The sequence below is a fragment of the Talpa occidentalis genome, unplaced genomic scaffold, assembly GCF_014898055.3.
Source record: "Talpa occidentalis isolate TD23 unplaced genomic scaffold, MPIMG_talOcc4v2.1, whole genome shotgun sequence".
Lineage (NCBI taxonomy): Eukaryota > Metazoa > Chordata > Mammalia > Eulipotyphla > Talpidae > Talpa > Talpa occidentalis.
In genome coordinates, this window is record NW_026555331.1 from 14899655 (window position 1) to 14926786 (window position 27132).

At 46.4% G+C, this 27132-nt stretch overlaps 1 protein-coding gene and 1 non-coding gene across 7 annotated transcripts in view; one reads left to right on the forward strand and one right to left on the reverse strand.

Annotated features, from left to right (window-relative positions):
* The first annotated feature begins 4612 nt into the window (after positions 1 to 4612).
* Positions 4613 to 4685, forward strand: TRNAM-CAU (transfer RNA methionine (anticodon CAU)). The gene has a single exon. It is a non-coding gene; the product is annotated as a tRNA-Met (tRNA).
* An 8798-nt stretch (positions 4686 to 13483) lies between these two features.
* TBC1D31 (TBC1 domain family member 31) overlaps positions 13484 to 27132 on the reverse strand; it is a 48279-nt gene continuing 34630 nt past the window's right edge. For 3 of the 6 annotated variants that reach the window (XM_037502106.2, XM_054692000.1, XM_037502123.2), the window contains 8 exons: positions 26753 to 26985; positions 26334 to 26486; positions 24969 to 25104; positions 21074 to 21166; positions 18715 to 18855; positions 17212 to 17406; positions 14569 to 14707; positions 13484 to 13862 (listed from right to left, as the gene is read on the reverse strand). In XM_037502106.2, coding sequence (XP_037358003.1) covers positions 13729 to 13862; positions 14569 to 14707; positions 17212 to 17406; positions 18715 to 18855; positions 21074 to 21166; positions 24969 to 25104; positions 26334 to 26486; positions 26753 to 26985 — 1224 coding nt within the window. In that variant the 3' untranslated portion in view covers positions 13484 to 13728. The remainder of the gene's footprint in view (positions 13863 to 14568; positions 14708 to 17211; positions 17407 to 18714; positions 18856 to 21073; positions 21167 to 24968; positions 25105 to 26333; positions 26487 to 26752; positions 26986 to 27132) is intronic. The other 3 variants (XM_037502114.2, XM_054692001.1, XM_037502133.2) reach the window with 1 other exon arrangement.

Below are 27132 nucleotides of genomic sequence, written 5' to 3' on the forward strand. Positions count from 1 at the left end.
ATGATGCAACTCTGCTATCATGTAGTTGTGCAATTTCAGGCACAAGTCCTAAGCTGAAATACAGGTGCGGGAGTAGATTTGAGTGATATGACTTGGAAGGATTCCTGCAGAGGCAGCCTGGCCCCCATGTGCTTGGTTACAGCAGGTAGGAACTGCGACACTCACTAGTCCCCACACAGCCTGGGGTACGCAACCCCTGCCATTGCCACTGTACCTGTCAGAACCACAGGCCGAACCCCCGCCCTGTTCAGACCTGAACCCACAGGCCCTCCTGTCTCACCTGTCAGAGAGGGCAGAGAGGGAGGGCCAGAGGCAAACCCTATAATCCTTTCCTCTCCTCGGGCAAGGAGACCTTGCCGCCCTCCACACCCCTTATGTGAGAGCGGACAGTGTTACTCGGAGTCCACTCCTGACCAGTTTGTGGACAAGCCCACCTAGCTCCTGACACCAGAGTCTGCACACCTGTGGGACTAGGAAATACACATTTGATCAGACTGGTAGTTGAGGATACAGAAGTGAGCCTACTGGATCTTCGAATTCAATGGAAGACAAGCAATGATGGGAGTTGCCTTTCATTATCAAAGGTTCGGGGAGCAGAGGGTCCACATGAAGCCTGCACAGCCTGGCCCTGCTGCGGTGCCCGCAGTGTGAGAGACAGCAAGGGAGAAGCCACGGCATTGAACTAGGGTGGCGGTGAAGGTCAAGGAGGCGAGCTGGTGGACAGTTGCCCAGGGGCAGGATGACTCCCTGAGGTCCTGACCTGTGAACAGAGACCCAGAGGAGTAGGAATTAGCCTGGGGAGGGGGAGAAGCATGGGTGCCCCAGGAGTGGTGAGGTTGCATAGGGGTATTTGAGGAGTGGAAGAGAGGAACTCAAGAGGGCAGCTTTGAGAAGTGTGTGTGGGGGGGGGGGGAGTGTGGGTTCGCCTGATGACCTTGGCCTTTATTGCAGGGCTGGCAGCTGCTCAGAAGCACCTAGAAGAAAGAGTCCAGATTAGCATGAGTAATGGCTCCCCTCACCAGGCTGTGGAGAGCAGAGCCCCTCAGGGGACATCTGGATGGTAGGGGTGACGCCTTCCTCCTTAGAGCTCTGACAGACGTGACTATCAGGAGCTTCCCACAACAGGCTGACTCACAAGACTCAAAAATGGAGCTGGGGGACTGTGGCCTTCTGCCCTGACGGTGACAGAATACTGGCTGCTTCCCATGGGGAGCCCTTCTTCTCCCTCCCTCAGCCTCCTGGGCTTGCCCAGCCGGCTGCGCCCTGGCTTCTGCTTGTCACAGCCAGAATGGTGAGTTGAGGCACTTGGGCCTCAGTCAAGACCTGCGTGTTACCGAGCCCTGGTTCTGAAGGGGCCAGGCTGGGGAAATATTTACAGGTTCCCGAAGGACCACAGACGATTTTCTGCTCCAAACAGGGTCTTGCTCACTGGCTCCCTTCATTTCCTGAACCCCTTCCCCCTTACTCAGCCTCCTGACACCCTCTCTATTTTATTTTTACTCTCTTTTGAGCGGAGAGAGCAGGGAAGGAGCTGAGAGTCACAGTGAGCAGAGATTCTGGAACTCACTCGCCTGACTTTCCTCTCTCTGGAGCAGTGGCTGAGGAGAACCCGCAGAGAAAAGGCTGACTGTGGGCTGTGCGCTGAGGCCAGGTCAGGCGCGCCCACGTCTGTGGCGATCCCTGCCAAGCAGACGGAGAAGGGGCCTGTGGGAGGCGTGGAGGTGCTGGGACAGGTCAGGGGTGACAGGCAGCGTTCCTGCTCTACTATCTGGGAGTGCCCCACACGGACAAAACTCGAACTTCTGGTCTTCACCCTCGAAAATTCCTCTTGTGCTCCCTTGGGGATGAAACAGCAATCCAGCCAGAACCAGGACAGAACATATTTCTGGCTGCTCTTCAGCTCTTTAGCCTTCACTGTCAAACACACTCACAAGGATGTTCCCTGAAGGATTTGTTCCTGATTGGGAAGAACGAATGTGCTAGAACTGGAAGACTAAGAGCAGCGAGGGCTGTCACACAAAATGCCACAGGCTGCTGGGCTCAGTTTTCTCTCCCGATTCTGGAGGCTGCAAGTCTGAGGTCAAGGGCCTGGTTGGTTTCTTCTGAGGCTTCTTTCCTCAGCTTGGAACTCAAGGCCGGCTCCCTCCAGCTTCTTCACAGCAACGTCTGTGTGTGTGTGTGTGTGTGTGTGTGTGTGTGTGTGTGTGTGTGTGTGTGTGTGTTTCATCTGGTTGCAACTCTGGGAAATGTCCTTGAAAACGGTATGCAAGGATTTAAAACATGCAGGCACTTCCATGCAGAGTCCTGGAATGTCTGCACACCCTGCTGTCCACCCTCCACGTCCCCTCAAGTCGCAGTGCAGGTCACCGCCCGATCCCCAACCGTGTCCCCAGCCCACACCCTGCGCCCCTGGCTGGGCAGTATGTGGAAACACTAGAACCAAAGGGACGTTCGTGAGGCCGAGGCCGCTTGGCCTCTCCAGCCTTTCCTCCGGGTGATGGCTGCTACCCCGCGCACAGCGTCCCCTCGCGGCCGTGGGGCTAGGCCTGGCCCCGCAGCCTGGGGTTTGGGGCGCAGTGGGAGCCCGGACCCCACGCCCCTCACCCACGCCTGCCCCCCCCTTCGTCCTCCTTCCCCTTCCCTCCCCTATTCTTGTCCCTTATCTTCACCTTCCTCCCCCTCCTCTTTTTCCCCCTCACCCCTCTCCCTCTCAGTGCCTCCAATTCATCTTTAAAATTAATTGGTGCAAGGGGTTAAGCACCGCACTATGAAGCAACCTGCGGCCTCTGCACCATGAGTTCGATCCCCAGCCCGGCCAGGGAGCTACCCACATGGCGTGGCAGACCTCTCCTGACTCTCCCGCTGCTCCCCTCAGCTGTGGATTTCAGTCAATCTGCCTGTTCTGTTCCCCACTCTGTCGCTGGTGAATCCTCTCACCCCCCACACCCGGCACCTCTGGCCTGTATGCATAAATAAATAAATATTCAAAAAATAAAATTAATTTACTTATATAGGTAAAACACGAATGAACCTAAAACAGCACACTCAGGTATTCTTTCCCTAACTCTTCAGACGCATGCAGTGAAGTCTTGTCCCAGGAAAGCAGCACATAAATCCCGCCATGGAGGGACATTCTGCAGAACACCCGGCCAGTCCCAACCCTGCTGAGGCCGCCCCAAAACAAGGGGAGCTCGGGAAAGCCTCAGAACAAGAGGGACCTAAAGAAGCGTGGCCGAGAAATGTAAGACCCTGGAACGGAAAAGGGGATTTGGGGGAAACTAAGGACACGTGACCCAGAGGGAATTCAGCCCGAGGCCGCGCCCCGGCGGGGGACGGGTAACAAACGCACCTTATTCAAGTAAACAGCAGGAACGGGAGGAGCAGGGCGGCTCTCGGGAACTCTGGTCTTTGCAATTTCTCTGTGTACCCGAGACTGTCAAAATGATGGCGCTTATCTTGTAAATAATCGTCCTCCAACCCCGCCCTGCACAATTTCCCCTCCCCCCCTATTCCATTTCCTGCACCCCGCGAGGGAGTCCGCGCGCGGGCAGCGGTGCAGGTGTCTGGGGTCTCAGCGCACCTTCGCGTTTGCGGGGTTTGTTCTGTGTTTGCGGTTCCAGCGCGGTTCCGGTTCGGAGAACACGCGGCCCCTGGGGGCTCCCTCCGCCGGGCGGGGTCTCGTCCGGGGGTCGGTCCGCGCCTCGGGCCTGCAGATCCGGGGGACACGGCCGGGACACCCCAAGAGTGCGGGGCGCAGGGTCCGGGACGCCGCGGGGAGGGAGGGGGCTCCCCAGGGGTCGAGGCTGCAGTTGGGGGGGCGGGTTCCCGAGCCGGGGCCCCCTGCGGGCGGCCTCAGTCTGGGGGCGCCGGGGTCCCTCCGGGGCAAGTCTCGGGTTCAGCGCGGGGTGTGCACGCGTGTCGTAGTACATAGACATTAAAATCCCTGCTTTCATTAGTTGGGGGCCCACGTGCGGACTCTCAGGGGTGCGCACCTGCAAGTGTTACAGTGCAACTTTATCTCAGTAAAAATAAATGCAGTTTTAGGAAATGCAACGTGAATAGTTGTGGGAAAAATGTTTTTCTATAAGATGCATCCTGGAATATTTAGGTTGAAGGGTCATGAAACTTCTACATGTGTGCATACACACACGTGAGCATGTACATGTGTGTTTACACACGCGTGTAAAATATGCACACATACAATACATATGAATACACACCAACATACACGCAGGCATCACATCTATCACACACGACATTTTATGTCTTGTATATCGGATGCACACATGCACGCATGTTTATGTACACACATGTACACATACACACATCATACGTTCATACATATATGTATGTTTATGCGCATATGTGCATAAAATAAAGTGCATAAGAATGAAAAAAAAAAGGAAAGTAAGCCGTAGAGTTTGCTGATGGACAAACCGACCCCGGGCGCGGGCCGACCCGGCGCAGCGGAGACTCAGGGTCGCGGCTGGACGCGCGGGAACCGCGGAGTCTGGGCGGAAAATTCAGCGAAGACAAGCCCCATCTACTGCGCATGCGCGCCGGGCCCGCCGCACTAGCCTCATTAGTCCAAGGGCGGAAGCGCTTCGTAGGTGCCTCGTTAGCGCAGTAGGTAGCGCGTCAGTCTCATAATCTGAAGGTCGTGAGTTCGATCCTCACACGGGGCACAATACTTTTGTTAGCCCGATATTTTACTCCGGCCAAAAGGACAAGTTTTATTTGTGCTTGTGACCTTGGGCCTGCGCTTTCCCGCCCAGGGGTCACCTCCGCAGTGCTGACTAAGAACGCGGGGTTCTCTCGCCGCCCTAAACGCTCCGGGCTCCGCCCCACCGCCCGGTGGGCGCCACGCTTGAGGGGTCGCAGGACTGGAGGGCGCGGGGTGCGCAGAGGGTGCACGGGCGGGGTGGGGGGCGGGGACCCTCAGGCCCCTCAAAAAGAATCCCATCCCACCTTCTCCTCGCCCTGGAGCGTGAGGGAGGCGCCTCGCCCCGCCACCCTCAGCCTCTGTCCTGCCCCTGGCCTTGGCCCTGCCGTCGCGGGGCCTGCACAGCCTGGGGGAGGCCGGAGCACGGGGGGCTCACAATCCGGGGGGCGTTCACGGTCCTGGGGGCTGCTCACAGCTCAGGGGGGCTGTCCACAGCCCTGGGCGGGCTGGGGGCTGGGCGCGAAACCAGGTAACAGAGGCTCCGCAGGTGACACAAGACCCCGAGATCCCGGAGATTTTTATTATTTTTTTTTATTTTATATAATTCTTACATCATTTTTCATTTTTGCAGTGTATGCATTTTCATCTTGGTTATATTCCCCGAACAATTCCGCCCCCCCCCCGCCCCTTTATTTTGGCCCTGATCCTGTTATAGGACAGGGAGAGGGGCAGCCCAAACCCCGCAAACCTGCCTATTCTACATGGGTTTTGCCATCCGCCGCATCAACACAAAACATAGGAGACTTTAATGGGAAGGAACTTTAATAAAACTAGGAAACAATACAGGTAAGGCAAAGAGTCTAGTTTCTAAATGAAGCACCCAAAGTTACCCGTCCCCTCGTGGGTAAAAGTCCATCCATATGGGATCGGCCCAGAGCAAGGCCCCAAAGCCTGCTACAAGTCTAAAGCATCTTCCAGTGGGGACCCACAGAAAAGGGTCACAAACAACTGGACAAGCCCGGAAGGAAAAGAGCAACATCAACATCAAGATAAAAGCTGCCATGGTCACCTCCCCACGGTCTCACCCACATCTGTGTCACCCCGTCCACGACCAAAAGACAAGCGCAGTTTCTTCACGTGTCTCTAGGCTCCATGCGCCTCTTCCAGGTCTCCTGGCTCCATCCTGCTTCCTTCCTTCCTCAGTCTCTTCTTCAGCTTCTCCTCTTCCTGCTCAGCTCCACCCTCCCTTGGGTGGGGCAGGGAACCTCCCCCTTTTCTGGGGACCACCCTGTTACAATCCGTCCTCTTTTCTCTCCGCCCCCCCCTAGTGTGTCACTGGTTTATAGTTGTTTGTTGATTTTGATTTTCACTTTCTTGTAGTTATTCATTTTCCTGGTCCCTTATTTAAGTTTTCTAGATTCCTGCTATGAGTGAGACCATCCGGTATTTTTCTTTTTCTTTCTGGCTTATTTCGCTGAGCATGATCCCTTCCAGCGCCACCCATGTTGCTGCAAATGGCATGTGTTTATCTTTTTTGATTGCTGAGTAATATTCCATGGTGTATATGTGTAACAGGGTGGTCCCCAGGAAAGGGGGAGGTTCCCTGCCCCACCCAAGGGAGGGTGGAGCTGAGCAGGAGAGAAGAAGCTGCAGAAGAGACTGAGGAAGGAAGCAGCATGGAGCCAGGAGACCTGGAGGAGGCGCATGGAGCCTAGAGACACGTGAAGAAACTGCGCTTGCCTTTTGGTCGTGGACGGGGTGACACAGATGTGGGTGAGACCCGTGGGGAGGTGACAGTGGCAGCTTTTATCTTGATGTTGATTTTGCTCTTTTCCTTCCGGGCTTGTCTGGTTGTTTGTGACCCTTTTCTGTGGGTCCCCACTGGAAGATGCTTTAGACTTGTGACAGGCTTTGGGGCCTTGCTCTGGGCGGATCCCATATGGATGGACTTTTACCCACGAGGGGACGGGTAACTTTGGGTGCTTATTTAGAAACTAGACTCTTTGCCTTTCCTGTATTGTTTCCTAGTTTTATTAAAGTTCCTTCCCATTAAAGTCCTATGTTTTGTGTTGATGCGGCGGATGGCAGAACCCATTTAGAATAGGCAGGTTTGCGGGGTTTGGGCTGCCCCTCTCCCTGTCCTATAACATATGGACCACATCTTCTTGATCCAGTCCTCTATTTTTGGGCATTTGGGTTGTTTCTACACAGAAACATTAATTCAAAAGGGCACCTGCACCCCTATGTTCATAGCAGCACAATTTACAGTAGCTAAGCTATGGAAACAACCAGGAGATTCTTACATCTGGCTCCAGGTGATGATGGGCCTGGGTGTGGGATGTGGGGGCACGTGATGAGAGCGCCAACACTGGAGGGCGCTGGACACCAGGCCAGGAGTTCGGGTTGAGGAGCAGCGAAGTGGAGGCTCTTGGTAGGGTCTGCAGAGCTGGAAGGCCCTAGGAAGGTCACAGGAGCTGCTGGGGCCTGATGGGACAGGGACGGTGCTGATGCTGCATCCGAGCCGGTGACTGCACACAGCCGGTGACTGCAGCCATCCCCAATTCAGTTTCTGATTGTTCATTGTCATCCTTCACGGCTCAAATAGCCTGTTGACCTGAGAGGCCAAAGCTATCACCATCCCTTCGTCTTCCAGCTTTTGTCGTGGCACTTGTCTCTACAGTTCTCCCGTCAGGGATGTGACACTGGTCTTGGTTGGCTGGGGCGGGGCAGCACTTCCAGAGAGTTTCCCTTGCCTCTTTCACTCCAGGGAGCCGCACAGTGGGTCATAGCGGTGTGGACAGTCTGCCCTTGCCTGGCGTTTGCTCCAAGTCTGCATTCAGGTAGACTCGGAAAATAACCAAAGCTGGTTTCCTGCCCCTCCTGTGTCCAGCTCCCACCTGGCCCAAGGTTCCCTCACCACCTGCCAACCATTAGCTTAACTTTGGCCAGAGACCCACAGCACTTAAATGGATCGGGATGAGTCGGCTGGTCCAGCAACCCCTGAAAGGACTGGGTGTTTCCTTCCCCCAACTACTCAGTCAAGTAAATGGCAACAGGTTCTTTGGGGGGCAGGGATTCACTTCTGCAAGATCCTTCCACAAGGAGAGCTGGCTTCCTCTTCCATCGAGAAAGAGGTTTTGGATCTGGAAATGAGTTTGGGTCTAGAAAATGAGTAACAGGGTAATTGTGATGACTGAGAGGTTTTCAGCCCCCAGACCTGAAGTTTTTCCTTTTACATACACCAAAGAGCATTTGAGTGGGCGCCGATCTATTTCATTCTTAGGGACAGCATAATCAATAACCCCCAATTCCTTAATACTCGCGCTGCGTGGTCGCCCTTTGCTGTAAATGGCTGTCTTCGGTAGTCGAATGCTGCCACTTGGTCTGTGCTATGTGGATCCCCAAAATAAAATTCTGTAGTTTTCTTTGTTGAAAAATGTCTGCCTCCAGCCGCCAGGACCGCCTCCAGAGGTTGGGATCCGTAGAGCAATGATTCTCGCTCATGTGCAGAACCCTGGGGCGAGAAACAACGGGGAAAAGTCCACACACCGAGCCCCTGTCCCAGTTATGAATTATGGGAAGAAGGAGCCTGAGAAAAAGGCCTGGCTGGACACCTCCCATGACTGTAAAGGTACTTTTAGGATAAAAGATTTGTAGGGGTATGTAAGGTCAGGAATGGACACAGTGCAGGTTTTCTGATCCAGCAGACCCGGTAAAGGAGGGATCAGAGTCCTTAGTGGCATTTTGCAGGTCTTTTTATTGGGATTTACCAGGTACACAGCAGGTGAGGGTGCTGGGGGGCCGGGAGGCTGGCAGGCCTCCCAGCCCCCAGCCAATCCTCACTCTCTCTGGGCTCTCCAGCCTTCTCTCAGCTTCTGCTTCTCTTGCTTCTCTCTCGGTTTCTCTTTCGGTTTCTGCTGGCGTCCCCGTGACGCCGCCCTTAAAAATCCAGTGTTAGCCCAGGTGAATCCCATCTACCTGTGCCCACACCCTCCTCCAGGTGCCGCCATCAGGCATGCATGCAGGACCGCAAGGATCCATCATCTATCCTGTTGGCAGGAGGGCAGAAAAGCCTGACATTTTTCCTTACCCTACAGGGTACAAAAGAAATCATTCTCTACCCATCTGGGTTCTTCTCAGGCTGGGCGAGCAATCAAAACAGCACCCAATGGGTCTGCAAAGGAAAAACAATCAATTTAATAACACACACGTAGAGAATTCACCTGTTGTGATTCTAAAGAATAACAGGGTGGACCAGGGATGTTTACCCTGCATTTTAGGACCTGGGGGGTCAAGGGCAGAGAGGGGGAGATGTCGCATAAGGAGGGGGTGACCTCATCTGTACTCTAAGAGTAAAGATGAGATTCTTAGAGATGACATGTTGACGGGAGAACCTGGAACTAGATGGGACCCCCAAACTACTTCTGGGTGGTAAAAGGGGGCGTAGTGGTTGCTTTTTCAACTAGGCAGAGGGCAGAAGCTTAGGATAGGATGAGATCTTCTGTTAAGGAGGGGTGAGGGCCCTCGCTGCTCTAAGACAATCTGCATTCTTTGAATAATGGTAACAGAAACCCGCCCCCCACCCCCAGCCCCCATGGCGCACTGGCATGGATCAGCCTCTAGTTCCAGTGCCAAGGCGGGGAGAGGCCCACCTGACCCTTTGGGGTAGACGGACCGCGCCTCAGGCAGCCCTAGGTCCTCAGAGCTTCGCAAGCTCAGATGGCTCTGGCTGGATCCGCTCTGGAGATCAAGGGATGCCTGTGAAATGGTGCAGTGTTTCTCCTTTACCAGTGAGCTGAGCTGGTCAGAAACCAACATCTTTAGTCAACTGAAAGTGCTGGGAATAACTAGATGTCGTCTTCCTTTCGTTAAAAATAACTATGTATTTGAAACCAGACACCCCCGCCCCCACACTGGGCTCTGCCACCAGGCCCCGGAGCACTGCTTTGGGTTGGCATTTTAATGCCACCACCAGTGGCCCCACGGGGGCTCAGGCTGCAGCAGAGTCCAGCAGTGATGGTGGACGGTGGACGGCGGTGGTGCCCTTCTTCGCAGGGAGGAGCGCGAGGCCCCTGGGGTCAGCTGCGGGGCGGTGGAGAGGCCCGTGGAGAAGGGCCCCTCAGGTGCGAGCTCTGAGCTGATTGGTGCTGCGGCCCAGTCAGCCTTAGGACTGAAAACGGTCCAGTCAGACTTGTAGTGGGGAGGGACCAGGCCCCTGAAAAAGGATATAAGGCAGGGCGGGGCGGGCCTGGCCTCTCTCAGGTCTGCAGCCCTGATGCGCTCTGTTCCCGAGACAGACTCTGTTCCTGGCCTCTGGAAAGATGAGAAGGCCCAGGGCTTTGCAGAAGCAGGGGCCACCCCCCTACGGCCCTGCCTCTGACATCACCTGAAAGGAGCCTCCTGTCCCCAAGAGCTGTTTGCTGTTGGTGCAGGTCACTTTGGAGAGCCGTTAATGCTGGTGTTTCTGAAGCTGCAGGCTCCTAGTGACCAGGAGACATTCACGACTGGCCAGCGCTGGCCAGCTCTGTTGATGGGACTGGTTACCCTGAGTCTGGGTCACCTCTGAGAGCTGTTAATTGTCCAGCACCTCCCCCCAGGGCCGCTGCCTCTCTTGCTGTCCAGTGCCCAGTGCTGTCGGTCCTGACGGGTGGCTGTGGTGTGGCTGCTGTGGCGTCATCTCAGTGGCTGCACCTGTGGGCGCCTCCAGCTGTGGTGAGTTGGACGCTGGCTAGCTGCTTGCTGGCTGCCACACCCTCCAGGGCCTTGTTGGTGAGATGGCGCCATCTTGGATGAGTGACTTTTTGTTTAGGACTTTTGGACACGGTGGACACTATCTGGGGTGAGAGAGCTGGCCACGTGTGGCCTCAGAGACTGTTTCCCCTGTCAAATAAGCCCCATTGTTGTTCCCTGAGCCTGAGTGGTCTGGCGGTCATGCATGAGGGTGAAGAGGCAGCAGTGACTTGTCCCCCATTAGCCACTGTCCTTTTGTCACTATAGCCCTGCTATAGGCCCCATAGCTCTTTCATATTTTTTCTATAGATGTAACTGCTCAATATAGACCAAGGCCAGAAACTCTGAGAGGGCCATTCACTCTGAAGTCTGACCTTGTTCTCCTGGATCAGGGTCCTAAGTTTCGTTCTGAATCACCTCTTTAATAAATTCTTCTTTAAACTTTGAGTCCACTTCACAGTGATTATGATTATTTCGGTCAACAGCTGCTGTGGGACCCCAGCATACGCACTGAGGTCAGGAGCAGGTTGACGGAGGCAGCTGGCCGTCGCCAGGTCCCGCAGCGGAGGCAGCACAGAGCTTCGCAAGTTCGCAGACGTGCACTTGGGAGGTGAGTGGGAGTTTCATGTGCTAAGTCCAAATTCCTACCTTCTTGCGCTTTTGGATATCTTCATCTTCATTGTGCCAGGGAAAACTGGCATTGCAACATGATGAAAGGCCAGTCCTGGGTCCACACTTCTGTGCGCTGGCAGTTACTTCTGGTTGCAGAGTGTGCCAGCTGTCACTTTCTTGCCTCTCGGCTCCAGGTCCACTCTCGGGGCCTGCTCTGCTAGCAGGGGCTGGGCCCTGGAAGCGGATCTCCGACCATGGACCTGAGGTTGGGCTGCCAGTAGAGGGTGCTCAGGACTTGGCAGGAGGAATGGGCGTCTCCCTAGCTGAGTGTGCTCTTTTGCTGACTCTTGTGCCTGCTCGGAGGTCCACCAGCAGTGTGCTGAGTGGGGAGTCCCGTGAGCTCTACCCCAGTCGTGTGCCAGCGCACACAGTGACTTAGCCCCAGCCTGATGACCCCCTCACCACAGTCCTCCCCACTCAGGCAGGCACATTCCTGTCTGGTTCGGGCAGCTGTGCCCTGAGCACCTGCCCACCAGTCTTGGTTTCTTGTGACCTCCCAAGAAGGACAATGCACACACCCTCACTCCCTGAGCACTTATACCCAACTGCACCACAAGGCCTGTGCCCGGAGACTCCTGCCCAGGGCCTGTGGGCCAGTTCTGGCCTGGGCAGCCCAGCGAACCACCCCACTACCCAGTGTCTGCAGCCACACCTTCTCTGACTAGGTCTGGACTTGAGCCTTGGGCTGAAGGGAAGGAAGAGGGAGCTTCCTACTCTCCTCAGTCCTAGGTACCCTTTAGATGTCTTAGTTTAGTAATTCCTTCTAGTCAATTTTCCCCCTTCAGATGATCAGAAGGCTTGTCTCCTGTTTGAACCCAGAGTGGTATGAGATGAAACATTAAGTCCAGAACTTGTGACAAGGGCACCCATGTTCTGCCTCTTGGAGTCTGTAGTCACCAGGCTGGTCGACACGGGACCGCCTGCGAGGCTGTTAGCGATGCTCACATTTGGCTCAGCCTCAGAGAATCCACGTCAGAGGAGACTATGAGTGCAGTGAGTGATTTATCCGACACCGATGAGTTTAACCAAGTGAGTGATTTATCCGACACCAATGAATTCATGCGGGACAGAAACTCTGTAAAGTGTGGTTGATACAGAGAAGGTTTAGTTGAAACCCTGTACTGTACGAGTCACACCAGAGAGAAAACACATGAATGTTAGAAATAGGAAAAGGCCTTAGGAGCGCCCTTCTTTGATAAACTCCAGGGTGTACTGGAGAGAAACTTGCTGAATGTAGTCAGCCTGGGGAAAATTTTAGCAACGCTCAACCTTTACTTAATCCCCAGAGAATTTATATTATCAAGAAATTGGGGAAAGGTGGCAGATAGAATACCAAGAAGCAGGAAGAGACCATCAGAAATGTTATTTCGTAGATTTCATGACTATGATGACCTTTGTAATGTCAATCAAGAACATGGGACCAAAGAGATTCAGCCACGAATCTGAAATTTGCTGAAACCGTGTCTTTATCAGGATTATTGGGAGACATGTAGGCACCAAGAAAACTGAGGAATGTATAAAAGGCACTTCTTCACTTGGTTAGAGAGTATGCATAACTCATTTTCACTGACTAGAAAATGAATACTGTAATACCAGAACTGAGGTGTGTATTTGCAAAATCACTGAATAGGCATGAATTCTACTTAAGGGCCTGAAGTAGAGGTCTAAAAACTTTTAATATGCAGTTGGTTCTGGCCAGCGGAATGACAGTACTTTAGAATTTGAATGATCTTAGCTCAGCAATTTCTAGCCCATGGAAGTTCCCATCATGAGCTGTTTGTTTTATATCCTGCGTTCTTCCTGTTGCCAAACACACCAGCCTGGGCCCTGAGCATGTTTGCAACCAACTGAAATGGGCAGTTTCGGCTGAACGAAGCACTCTTGGAAGCCAATGCCTCACACAGAGACAAAGCTTAATTTGAGGACTTTGCCTATTGGACAAAAGAGAGCACTTTGCCTGTTGTAAGTGTTCGGTTTAGCGTAAGATTATGCTTCGTGAGCCCAGAAACAAGTTACTATATGTCGAGCACTGTAGCAGGAGCTTCATACATATTTTCTTACTTAAACATCAAGTCGGGGAGCTGTTTCTGCTTTTAGAAATGGGTTGAGAGAAGTCAGTGGTTTGTGTAAGATGAGTTGTGAGCAGCCCCGCAGGGGTGCTGAGAGCAGGAGGGGGCGGCAGTAGGTGCTGGCAGGAAAGGCTGGTGAAACCGAGACAGGGGCACCAAGTTCTGAGGCACAGGGCTCGCCTGCTGCTCGGGTGGGAGCAGAGCTGAGGCTGAGGCTGCAGGGCCCAGGCTCTAGAGGGGCTGCTGAGCTCTCAGCTGTGGTTGTACAGCTGTTGAGATGGTTTCCTGTTCCTAATCTCTCCCATTTATCTTAAAAATAAGGCCGTGTCAACTACAGTTAGATTTATGCTAGTCTTTGCAACCTGAAAGGGTCGAATACACACTTTAATAGCTTCAAAAAACATCTTTTTGAAAAGTACAAGAAACCATTTACAAGTCAAAAAGCATCAGCAATAAATAGGACACATAATTTTTATACACAATTTTTTTCTATACAAAAGGTTGATCTTCATAGGAATTTAAAAATAAATAATCTAAAAGTCAGTATCACTGATTGCAAAATAGGCATCTGACCACTTCCAGCTGACAAGCCTCCTACGTGGCCAGAAGGTGAGGCATGTGGCGTCGGTTCCGAGCCTGGGCGGTGAGTCTCTGGCGAAGATTTCTCACTCTCTCCATGAGATCTCGTTCCATGGCGTCCAACTGCATTTTCCTCTGATTTAAAGAAACTTGAAAGCAAAATGTAAAATTAACAACTTTTCTGATGTTAGCAACAAGACAACAGTTAAAGGTAAATGTTGCAAAAAAAAAAAAAAAATCAATGAAATGAACATTCTAAAACTCAAATTTCTTGAACAAAACGTCTAACACACTACCTGCTCTACATGGTTCTATTTAAAAGCCAAATGTTGACTTGGATAAATGCCACCAGAGAACTTGTCTGCTTTTGTTTATTAGCAATTTTTTTTGGAGTTGGGGATACAATCACTTAAATTAGGAACAAAGCTAACAGTGGATTTGAGACCTTTTTTTCCTACTAAATAGTTTTCTTTTTGAGATAACATTGGTTTACAACACTACATGATTTAGGGGTAGAGGCCCACACCTCTTCAGATACGTCTCCGCCACATCCACCACAAATTACCCATAGTCCTCCACCACAGTGCACTGGGCAACCCCACCCCTGTCTTCTGGGAGCCTCAATTCTGTAGTCAGATTTCTGGGGTTTGTTGAGAAATTTTTCTCAACAGGAGCTGTTTGCTTAATAGTGTCACCTCCTCAGTCCACTCTCTGACCATACAAATGCTGACTAGTGACGACCTTGTAGGTAAGCGGTAATTTGACAAAAGGGCCAAAACACAGGCATTTATTCATGACAGGCCATGTGAGATGAATGGATGTGTGATACCAGAAGAGAGAGGCATTCACACATACCTTCTTTACAGGGATGTTCAGCATATTCAAAAGCATCATTTAGCTCCTTCTCTAGAAACAACTTTCTAGAAGCATCTGAAAGGGCAGCAGCTTTCTTTTCTGACTGCAAATAGAAGTCCTTTTCTTCAGCTTCCTCCCACTAAATACAAATAAGAAAAAAAAGTCACACCAAAATTGTGGTAATATAAGTTGCTAAGTGGAATATGCCCATTTTCTCTCCTCCCTTCACAGTCCTGTGGCACATAGGGTCTGTTTACTATCAGGGTAATTTGGCTGCTTGCCTAGGCCTGAGGCTGCTGAAGACTCTTGAAAGTAGAGGCACTTTGATGTACCCTCAGTGCCCCTGAGAGCGACTGCAGCACACATAGCTGCCAGAGGCCACTACATCTACATCCATTTCAATGTCTTTCAAATCAGAACTCTTGTGGGATTACGCTAGTTTTAAAAAAAATTAATGGCAATTGTTCTACTTAGTTTGAATGCTATGTCTTAATGAAGTCTGTACAATTCAGAAAATGAATGCATTCTTCACCCACTTGGCACACATGATGGTTACAGGGAAGCCAGGTAATCTCTGTTGGTGCCCACTTTCTATCTTTTTTTTTTTATAAAGATTTTTTTTTAAAAGATTTATTTATTTATGCATACAAGAACTGGGGTACAGGCCAGAGGCATGGGGTGAGAGGATTCACCAGAGACAGAGTGGGGAGCAGAACAGGCAAATTGATTGAAATACACAGCTGAGGGGAGCAGCAGATGAGACAGAAGAGGTCTGCTGCGCCATGTGGATCATCTCCCTGGCTGGGGATTGAACTCGTGCTGCAGTGGCTGTGGATAGCTTCGTAGGTTGCGTCTTAACCCCTTGAGCCACCAGAGAGGCCCCTGTTGGTGCCCACTTTCTAAAGTGAGAAAATAAAATTAGCTCAAAGGGTACCTAATGTATTTAAAATACCATATAACTTTTAAACTTTAACAAATCCTACGACCAGGAACAGCCACAGAGATTCTCTTTTATGTTACTGATGAGGAGGCACCTGGCTGATTCCCCCAGGCCATGCAGGAGTCAAGCTGGCCTCAGAACCAGGACGCTGGGTCCAAAGGAACTCTGCAGAACACGAAAAGCCCTTCCCATGCTGCTTTGTCCACTCTCAAATATTCCATGTTACCCAAAGGAGAGAAGCACCTCATTTTACACAGTCCAGTCCTGATGTAGGCCCTTACCCGGAGGGCTTCCACCAGAACTTTCCTGAAGCATATGCCGCCTCAGGGATCTGGGCATCACCTGCAGCCCTCCCTGCCCTTGAATGAAAGGGTTACCAGCAGGTGCCCTACCCCTTGAGTGGGGAGGAGGAAAAGGGATCTGAACAGTGAGGAAGGAAATCCACTCAGGCAAAGCTGCCAGTTATCTAGCTCCTATTCTCCTTTACTCTGCGGGGCCCCTGGCAACATTTGTTGTGTCTGTGGTAGTATCTACAGATCTAGAGTTGCTGGAAGATCAGCCAAAAGATACAGATGTATGACACAGACTGGAAGTTGCCTCCTCAAAATCCGTTATCTGATTCTTTTTTAAGAAGAGAATTCTGGCTTCCCTGGTGGCACAGTGGGTTGAGCGCAGTGCTGTGAAGCTGTCCGCAGCCTCTGCAGTGCGGGTTCGATTCCCGGCCAGCCAGGGAGCAACCCACATGGCGAGGCAGACCTCTCCTGACTTGCCTGCTGCTCCCCTCAGCAGTGGACTTTGGTCAATCTGCCTGTTCTGCTCCCTGCTCTGTCTCTGGTGAACCTCTCTCACACCCCCCTACCCACCCCCGCACCTTTGACTGTACTCCAGTTCTTGTATAAATAAATCTTTAAAAAAAAAAAAAAGATGGCAAAAGGAGAGTGGAAAAAATATACCTCAAAAAAAATAAAAAACAAAAACTAATTTTATTTGGGGTGATAATGCTCCCTGCTAAAAAGACTACATTTCCCAACATTCTTTGCTGCCAAATGTGGCTAGAAATGTGATATGAGACTTCTGGAAAGGAGTTAAAAGGAGCTGTCTCAGCTAGGAGTTGGAACCTTTTGCACTTCCACCCGACCTTCCTCCTGCTGTCTGGACTGTGCATGTGATGGTGAAACTCCTGAGGTCATCCTGGACAGTAAGGACTCTTGAGAATGGAGGACATACCAGAAGGTAGTGCAGGCAGGCTGAGGAGGCGGTTTCTCTGATGGACCTGAGCCAGGACACGAACCCTCACCTGCCGCCCTCCAGGCTTTCTCCATGTGAGAAACACTTCCCTCGTTTATCGTCACTATAATGTGAGTTTTGTTACTGGCCGCTACATAGAATTCCTAACTGTTAAGTCTTTTACTAGCAGCAAAGTATAAAAAATTAGGTACAAGAAAGTGGTAATATCATTGAATCTGCTAGAATAAATGCAGGAAGCTGGAAACTGAGCCACATTAATGTAAATGAGAAAAATGCTTAGCTAGTTTTAGGTGGAACCGATACTAGATGTCTTCTCTGAGCAATACCAACTAAAATAAGATTATTCTTGTGATCTTTTCCATCAAAAACTATTTGGTTGATGCTTTTGTCCTTTGATTATGTAACATTTCAACATTTAAATGCTGAATTCACAAAGTTTATAACACCATTCCTACCTTTCTAGCTTCCTCCCCCATCATTGCGTTTAATACTTCTATTTCTTCCTTTCTGTTCTTCCGAAGGAGTTTAGCCATTTCCCAGTAACAATCATCTCGTTGTAGGTCATCACGTCTTTGTTTATGTAAAGCTTCAATGCGCCAGTCAGTATTTAAACACGCCTGTTCAGCTTTTGCCAGATTTTCTTCAATTAACTAAGAAACATTTTTAAATTTCAGAAAGACTGTATAACATGATGGTATCGCTATTCAGTGCATCTAAACATCTAGGGCAGCTCTCATAACCCCAGTTGCATAACAGAATCACCTGAGTGTTTAAGACACACTGAGGTACAGGTCCCACCACAGACCGATGAAATCAATTTCTGGGGTGGCTGACATTAGTATGTTAAGACATTGGTACACTGGAATCAGGTGATTCTAATGTCTGGCCAAGGTTGAGAACTTACAGGCTTAAGGGATGGGTGGGATCCAACAATTTGAATGTTTCCACATCTTGAAAAGGAATCAGAAGTGTCAAGGACAAAAAGAAATGATGGGACATCCTTGAGGGATCAGTCAAGGGACTGCTGCAGAGTAAGAAGGGAGCGAAATCTGACACTATTCCTGGCTGTTGCACCAGGGGCAGGTCAGATCCCACTTACAATTTTGTTAAGCAGATAACAGAAAGTTCTTTTTTGAAGTTCTCAATTCTCAATTCACTAAAGCCAGCATTTCTGAAAGGGTAACCCCCGCCCCCCTCTGAAAATCTATAAAATAAGTTTGGAAAATATTTTTAAAGATTCGCAATGTAGGTCCACCCTGGTGGCACAAGGGGTTAAGCACCGCACTATGAAGCAATCTGTAGCCTCTGCAGCATGAGTTCAGTCCCTGGCCAACCAGGAAGCAACCCACATGGCGCAGCAGACCTCTTCTGTCTCGCCCGCTGCTGCCCTCTGCAGTGTTTCAGTCAGTCTGCCTGTTCTGCTCCCCACTCTGTCTCTGGTGGATCCTCTCGCTCCCTGAATCTCTGGCCTGCACCCAGCTCTTGTATGCATAAATAAATAAATCTTTAAAAAAAAAAAAAAAGATTCGCAATGTACCATATCTTCCAATGTGACATTAAAAAAATTAGCTTCAAGATAGCATTTCCAGTATTTGCTGTCATCCCACATCTACTGCAGAGTGTGACTGACATCCTACAGTATGCGCCGCAGAGATGCTGGGTGTTCTGCGACTGGATTGACTCAGGGACAACAGAGGAGGATAATGCACTTTATAAAGTGACTATTTCCTTAGTATTTTCTTTGAAGTAGTACGAAGTATGCTCACAGTAGGAAAGACATGTGTATACTGCTGTCAGTGAAGTGACCTGCAACTAAAGTAACGGGAGATTTTAGGAACCGTGATAACTGAGGTAAAGAGATGAATTAACTTCAGAGAGTTCAATTTTGAACCGCTTCTTTTAAAAGGATGACAAATGGAAATTCCTGCTCCAAATACATGCACTGAATTTACTTCTACCTTCTGAGTTTTTTGGCTTTGAGTCTGATTCGTGTTCATTAGCTTGTGGAACAGCTCCTGTTCCAGGTCCACTTTTCGTCTGTAGGCGTCAGCATCTTCTCGCATTTCTTTTGCAGCAGTTTCTTGACTTCGAGTAAGATTCTATTTAAAAAATAAGTTTGTGGGCAAAAAAATCACCAATTACATATTGATAAAATACAAAATGACTTGTTTTAAGAATACTAATATGCATACAGCAAAAATTATCATCATCTAATTTTCAAAGTAAAGCGCTAACGGCAGTGACAGCAGACATGCTCATGGTAACTCGTAATCTTACAGCAATCCTGGCAAGGCTGGACAGTGCCCACGAGCAGGCACATGCGCATGAGGGCCAGGAAGTGGACTAAGGACAGCAGAGCCCAGAAGACAAAGAAAGGGATAGGACCGGGGTCACAGGTCAGTATTTGCTTCTTTATTTAATTTATTCTTTTGTTTAGAAATCATTTATACAAATTATATATTGGGTTGATATTTCCAGTATATGCACAAAGTATCGTTTGTTTCCTGGGCTATCATTTATTTAAAAATAGACCCTTTTGGCCTACCCCGGTGGTGCTGCGGGTTGAGCGCAGACTCTGCAGCGTGGGTTGGATTCCCAGCCGGCCAGGGACATGCCCACATGGCACGGCAGACCTCTCCTGTCTCACCTGCTGCTCCCCTCAGCAGTGTATTTCTGTCCGTCTGCCTGTTCTGTTCCCTGCTCTGTCTCTGGTGAATCCTCTCACCCCCCCGCACATCTGGCCTGTACCCCGGTTCTTGTATGCATGAATAAATAAATCTTTAAAAATAAAAAATAAAAATAGACCCTTTTAATTATGCTAATGTAATAAAAAGGTTTGGCAGAGAAGTGCTAATCACTAAAATTAGTCTGAAAAAGACAGTAGCAGCACATTTACTTCTAACTGAAAGTTCAGGATTTTACTAGTTTTGTTGAGTTGGTTAAGTTGTATCTAACTCCATTAATTTGCCTAAATATTTCTTTTGAAAGATAGCAAAAATGATAAGATACACAAAAAGGAACTCAGCATTATTTCTGTGGTCTTCTGGCCCAAACAATGTAAGTTGAGTCTAAATACCAGAAAATGCTAATTGAGGGATATTCAACAAAATACCTGCCTAGATTCTTCCAAAATATTGAGATCATAAAATATAGAGACCCAGAATGGTTCCAATGACAACTGATAAATGGATGATCTCAGGTTTTCCTTTGCTCTAAAGGACATTTCTAGAACAACTGATGAAATATGAATAAGGTTTATATAATAGATAATAAAATGTCAATTTCCTGATTTTGAATAGGATTCCTTGGTTTTAGGAAATACATACTAAAGTATGCAGGGGTCTTGGGGTACTATGTCTGCAACTTATTCTTAAACAGTTGAGAAAAAAAGTCCATGTATTTATCTATACGTATATTCAGAAAGAGAATAGTGCAAATTTAGCAAAATGTTGATATATGAGAATCAGAAAAATATTTGGAAATTCTTGGTATTTTTCTGACAAATTCTCTGTTAATTCTGATATTATACCCTCTGGTGCCACTATACCATCCCCTCCAAAGAAAAGACAGTAAAAAGTAAATCTTAGCTTGGTCCAAATAATTACATCTAATACAAAATCATAGGAAACTTAGCCAAAGTGTAAATCCCTGACTTAGTTCCTGAAGTTCAATGAAGAAACTTAAAAAATTACCATGGGTATGAGTAGATGCTATGTTTTAAATCTCATTTAATGTGAAAAACAATCCTCTGTATGTTACTTGTTATGTATTTGCAGTTATCACTAATTTGAAACCCAACACCTGACTTTAAGAGGGCTGAAGGAAGCGAAAACTTATGGTTTGAATATTAAACAAATGAATAAATGTTTTTCCCAAATAATATTTATATTAACAAAGTTTCTTTTTCCAGTCCAGAAAGTTAGACTATCTGTACTAAGTAGACCTGCTGATCTGACTCCAGAGGACTCAAACTTAAAGTGCTTTTTTAGCCTTTGCCTTTTAAAGTCCTGCGAAGAACTGGGGTAATACAAACACGAGAAGCCTTAGTAAGCTGGTAGAAGAGCCTGACGCAAAATCTGGGGCTTACATCTGGTGCTTCAGACACTAGGCTAAGTTGCTAAGAGAAACATGAGTTAAAGAATTACAACAAACTCTGTATGTTCAGACATTCTGGCTACCTTACAATCCTGGATGACACTATATTCCTCTTCGAAAACAAATAAGATGAACATTTTAAAACCAAGAATAAATACAAGCTAAAGAGAGTGTGAACAAATCCTGCTTTTGCTTTTCATATTGGAATTAGCTAATTTATACCTTCTCATACAGTCTTTTTTGTGATTCTAGTTCCAGATGTCTCATTTCTAGGTCTTTGGCTGTGGTAGCAATTTCTCGATCTCTCATAAGTACCTATGGGGGAACAACAGTGTCAAAAAAAAATTTACAAAATAATTAAAAAAAAATAATTTTTAGTATCTTGTAATCCAAACAATATAGTGAGAAGTATTTAATAAGAATAATTGAGTTTTTAAACCAAAGTAATCGATAATATGTTAACATTTACTGTGGAATCTAGGAATATCTGAGTTGAACAGCTAAGTTTAATTTTCTGCAACAGAAAGCATAATTACCATATGCTCCCAGGCTGGGAGAACAGATGGTCGTTCTTACCATTTTACATTAGCCAATATTATGAGTTAAAAAACTTGAGCAATTTAAATATGGGGTAGATAAAAATATAGAATGTTTAAACTTATTAAATGTAACATTTATTTAATGTTCTTTTTCTTTATACTTCTATACCTTCATAAATTTGGCTTGGTAACTAGTAATGCTAAGTTTAAATTTATTGTGGACTATTTAACCTGAATGCGCCCTGCGTTGATTTCATTCAGAGTTACCTTTCTCCAGAGTCGGATCACTTGGAAGCCTTTCACTCCTGTACACTAGAGGGTTTGGGTCAGGTACTCCTGAGACTAAAGAATCTTAGAAACCATCTTAAATACTTGATTGCCTAAAGTGCCAATTTTTTTAGAGATGAGAATAAAGGACATGACATGTAGTTACCCAAAAATAATTTTGGGTAACAAAAAAAGACCTTTAAACATTCTTAAAAGATAAGCAACACAGACTAGAGGAAAAAAAAATTACAACAGACAGAAGAGTTGATGCCCAACTTACGCTGCTGGGCAGCCGCCAGCTATGTATGGTTGTTGAGCACTTAAAATATGACCAGTCCATGGGGTCAAAATAAGGGGATTGCAATTGTATGGGGAATATAAAAATAAAATTTATTTAAAAAAAAAATATGACTAGTCCACATTAGGTGCTGTAAGTGTAAGCTGACTATTGGGTTTAAGGCCTCAGTGCAAACAAAATGTAAAACATCTCACTAATAATGTCTTTATACTAATTACATATTGAAATAATTTGCGAATATAGTAAATGTAATACTTCTATCACCTGTTTCTTCTTACTTTCTTACTGTCGCTGTTAGAAACCTTGGTTATCTACCTGGCTCACCTCACATGTCTGTTAGGTAGTGTTGCCCTAACTGACACTAAGAGCCCATGTTCAGAAAAAGACTAATTTGATAGAAAAATCAACAAATGATATGGATGTAAAATTTACACTTCTATAAACAGAAGATAAATAACTGAAGATATTTAACCTCACTAACAAAAAACAAAAAGGCAAGTTAAAATAGGTCATTCTTCACCTACTAGACTGGCAAATATTAAGAATGATATACTTCAAATTGACTAGGGTATGGGACTCTGATACACTTAAAATAGCTTAAACAGGTTCATTTTTGAAGGACTTTGGCATAACTCAACATAAGTATGTGTGCAATACTCCAAGGTTTATACTGAGAATATACTACTTAGCACTTGCTTTAAAGCAGCAAAACACCAAACAACCTAGAGTTGGGCAGCAAAGGATTAATTACACTATGACAGTCATACAATGGACCCTTAAACCATAAAAAAAGAACAGACAGGTATAGTCATATGAAAAGATATTTGCTATATATTATTTCAAAAAGCAGGTTGCAAAAACAATATGTAGGGAGAATAATCTTATTTCTGTAATATTATAGGAAAATATGAATGTAATTACTCCTTTAGCTATTGAAGAACATCTGAAAGGGCATTTTATTAGCCATTTAATAGTTTATCTCTAGTGATAAAATGAGAGGCAAGCAGAGAAGTTCCACTTTTACTCACATGCTTTGTAATGGAAATCTTTTTATACTGGCCATGAAAAAGTTTTTATAGTTAATGGGTTGCTACATGCAAAACAATGAAGCTTGACTACTACCTCACACCATGTACAAAAACCAACTCAAAATGGATTAAAGAACTAGACGTGAGACCTGAAACCATAAGATATATAGAAGGAAACAGAGGCGAAACACTACATGACATGCACCTCAGTAACATCTTTAAAGACACATCACCCAAAGCAGTGATAGTGAAGGCAAAGATAAATAGCTGGGACTACATCAAATTAAAGAGCTTCTGTACAGCAAAAGAGACAGCAATCAAAACAAGAAGACACCCCACTGATTGGGAGAAAATTTTTGCACACAACACTAATGATGTACAGTTGATGCACACAGTTGTTGCACACAACACAACTGATGTACAGTTGATGAGACTCAACAAAAACAAAATAAATAATCCTGTCAAAAAATGGGCAGAAGAGCTAAAAAGAAACTTCTCCAAAGAGGAAATGCAAATGGCCAACAGGCATATGAAAAAATGTTCAGCATCACTTGCAATCAGGGAAATGCAAATCAAAACTACAATGAGATACCATCTTACACAGTGAGAATAGCACATATTAAAAAAGCTAGCAACAACAAATGTTGGTGAGGATGTGGAGAAAAAGGAACTCCACTACACTGCTGGTGGGAGTGTAAACTGGAGCAACCCGCTATGGAGAGCTGTGTGGAGGTTCCTCAATCTGCTAAAGATGGAGCTTCCATATGATCCAGCAATTCCACTCCTAGGTATTTACCCAAAGGACACAGAAACATCAATTCCAAAGAGCACCTGCACCCCTATGTTTATAGCAGCACTGTTTACAATAGCTAAGCTTTGGAAACAACCCAAATGCCCAAAAATAGATGACTGGATCAAGAAGATGTGGTACATATACACCGTGGAATATTACTCAGCAATCAAAAGATAAACTCATGCAATTTGCAGCAACATGGATGGCGCTGGAAGGGATCATGCTAAGCGAAATAAGCCAGAAAGAAAAAGGAAAATACCGGATGGTCTCACTCATAGCAGGGATCTAAAAAACCTAAATAAGGGACCAGGAAAAAGACTAATTATAATAAAGTAAAAATCAAAATCAACAAGCAACTATAAACCAGACACACACTACAGTGGGGAGGAGGGAAGGAGAAAGAGGGAGTAGGATCAAAACAAGGGGGAGTGGGAATTGTATGGGGAATATAACCAAGATGAAAATGCATACATTGTGCAAAAATTAAAAATGATGTAAAAATATATAAAATTAAAAAAAAAATTTTACAGTTAAAAAAAAGAGTATTTCCCCTATTCACAATCAACTTAATGTTTTGTTAAATGATACTTATATTTTTAGAGCAGTTGTCACCAAGGACACTAGCAGCTTGACTAATTTTCCTGGCATTTCTAAAATATTTACCCATCAATGAAATACAAAAGGTAGAATAGCAGAGGGGAAAAGTAAATAAAACTGGGCCTCCCCGGTGGTGCAGTGGTTGAGCGCTGGGTTGCTAAGCTGCCCGCAGCCTCTGCAGCGCCTGTTCAATCCCCAGCTGCGCCCGGCCACCGGAGGAGGGTCCCACATGGCGCGCAGACCTCTCCTGTCGCCCGCTGCTCCCCTCAGCAGTGTACTTCGGTCCTTCTGCCTGCTCTGCTCCCCACTCTGGCTCTGGTGAATTCTCTCACCCTCCCGTGCTTCTGACTGTACCCAGTGCTTATATAAATAAATAAATTAATCTTTAAAAAAAAAAAAAAAAAAAAAGTAAGAGCGACCACCAGACAATTATTTAAAAAAAAAAAAAAAAAAAAAAAGAAAAGTAAACAAAACTGAAGTGGCCATTTGGCAGTCATTGTGAACTCTAGGAATAACACTTCACTTAAAGGTGTTTACTATATTTAGATGAAGGTAAAAGGGATAATGTATGAGACTGAAGACAAGAAAAGTAAACCTTTCTCTGAATTTCATCCTCCAGTCTTCTTAGCTCCATTTCACGTTGGTCTTGCTGAAGCTTCAGAAAACGCCTTCTTGCCGCATCTTGTAAGTGCATTTCCTTTACTTTCAGCTCTCTTTTCACAGCAGCCAGTCTTAAATACAAAATATATCAAGAACACATAAAAATATTAAATTATTAGATGAAAAATTACTAAATTTTGCCATAATCAAAGCTTGCCACCTATTTCAGGTCATTCCCAATTTATCCAGTGCCCTGTGACAGAGCTGTGTTTATACTATATAAATGAAAGATGCCCAATTATAAAGCAAGTCTGCACTCATGACATGACAGATGGCCCACGAGCAGCTGGCTATCCTTGTCACATTTAAAACTCTTAGCAGGTCTGCTGCTCAAACCATCTCAATACAGCGGATATCCGCCATCTAAGGGGAGGTTGCCAATAAATGCTCCAATGGTACCAAAGATGATTCATTTAGAGTTTTAGTAGAAGGTAAAGGGTTCAGTTCAATAATTCTTTTTAACCTAATCTAGGAATTTGTTTCTTTCTTTTTTTAAGATTTATTTATTTATTTATTTATACAAGCACTGGATACAGTCAGAAGCTTGGGGGTGGGGGGGGGTGTGTGTGTGTGAGAGAGAATCTGCCAGAGCAGGGAGCAGAGCAGGCAGCCTGACGAAGTACACTGTGGAGGGGAGCAGCGGGCAGCAGGAGAGGTCTGCGCGCCAGGCGGGACTCTCGCCTGGCGGCCGGGGATCGAACCAGCGCTACAGAGGCTGCGGGCAGCTTCGCAACCCAGCACTCAACAGCTGTGCCACCAGGGAGGCCCTAGGAATCTGTTTCTTAAAGCTCCACCCAACAATAAGAATCAACAGACAAGACTTGTTTCCCACAATTAGGCTTCCATAATTTCCATTCTCTTTAAACTGTTTTTATTAACATACTTTAATAAGCATTTACTTCTCTCCCTGACTTCAGTATGAAAGGCATAATGAGGTAATCACTTTGCTTCAATTATCAGGTCAAAATGATATATTTAAAGCACAATTTTAAACAGTCCCTTAAAAAGCATCTCTGCTCACTGTAAACTGTTTCTAATAATGTCCTCCAAGATACATCAGATGTTGGATTACTTCTAAGTGATCAGTGCAAAGTTAGAGCACATTCAGTAAAGTTTGAGAACGACATTTTACCATGTACCAATTTCTGGGATGGTAGTACACACTGATATCTTTCTATCAACTTAAATATATGCTTAATGGCAATACCACAGCAGGGTAACAGTACATACTGTGAAGTCCCTATAACAACACATGAAAGAAAAGAAAAATCACAAATATCTTCAGCATGATAAAAGATACCTCTCTCTTTGCTGTATCATCCTCTCCTCCTCCTGCAGGAGCATTTCTCTTCTGGTTTCCTCAGCTTTACGAAGTAGTTCTTGCTTCTGGTACCAAGTTTCATCTTCAACTCTTTGCTGGTCCACTTCAGCTTGCATATTTTCAACTGTCTGCCTTAAGTAGATAAAATGTATCGTTACAGCAAATGTAAATAAGAAAACTCAATAATTTAAGTCCAAGAACCACAAAAATACAAAATATATACTGGATTAATGTGTAATTATTTTACTTCCATATTAAGACTTAAATATCTTCAAAGATATTTCCAGCCTTCCAGCTCTGATTTTACACAAATACAGAATAATTTACATGCATTTTTTAATTGAAAAACTTATTTATAACAGATTTTTTTAATAGACAAAGAACAATTCCATGATTACCTCTCTCTTAAGTAATCCAATTCGTCCTTCCTTATTCTTTCTCGTTCCTGTGTCTGATAGTCCACAATAAACTTAGGATACTGATTAAATACTGGGTATTGCCCTTTTGTAAGTGCCACGAATGCATCAAGCATGCTGTCTGGGTGGATATCGGCAGGTGTGGTATCCAGGAGATGGTACACTTTTCTGATTACCACACTTATGTCCAGGTTATTCCGATGGTGAAAAAAATACTGTAAGAAAATCGGGTGTTTAAATTGAGATTTACCTAACAAAGCAATTATGAGGTGGAATTAGACTAAGACTTTGAAAATACAAATGTAAATTTATCTTTAAGAGGATTTTCTTAAATTCACTTGTTTTCTTAATCCAAGTTTTCA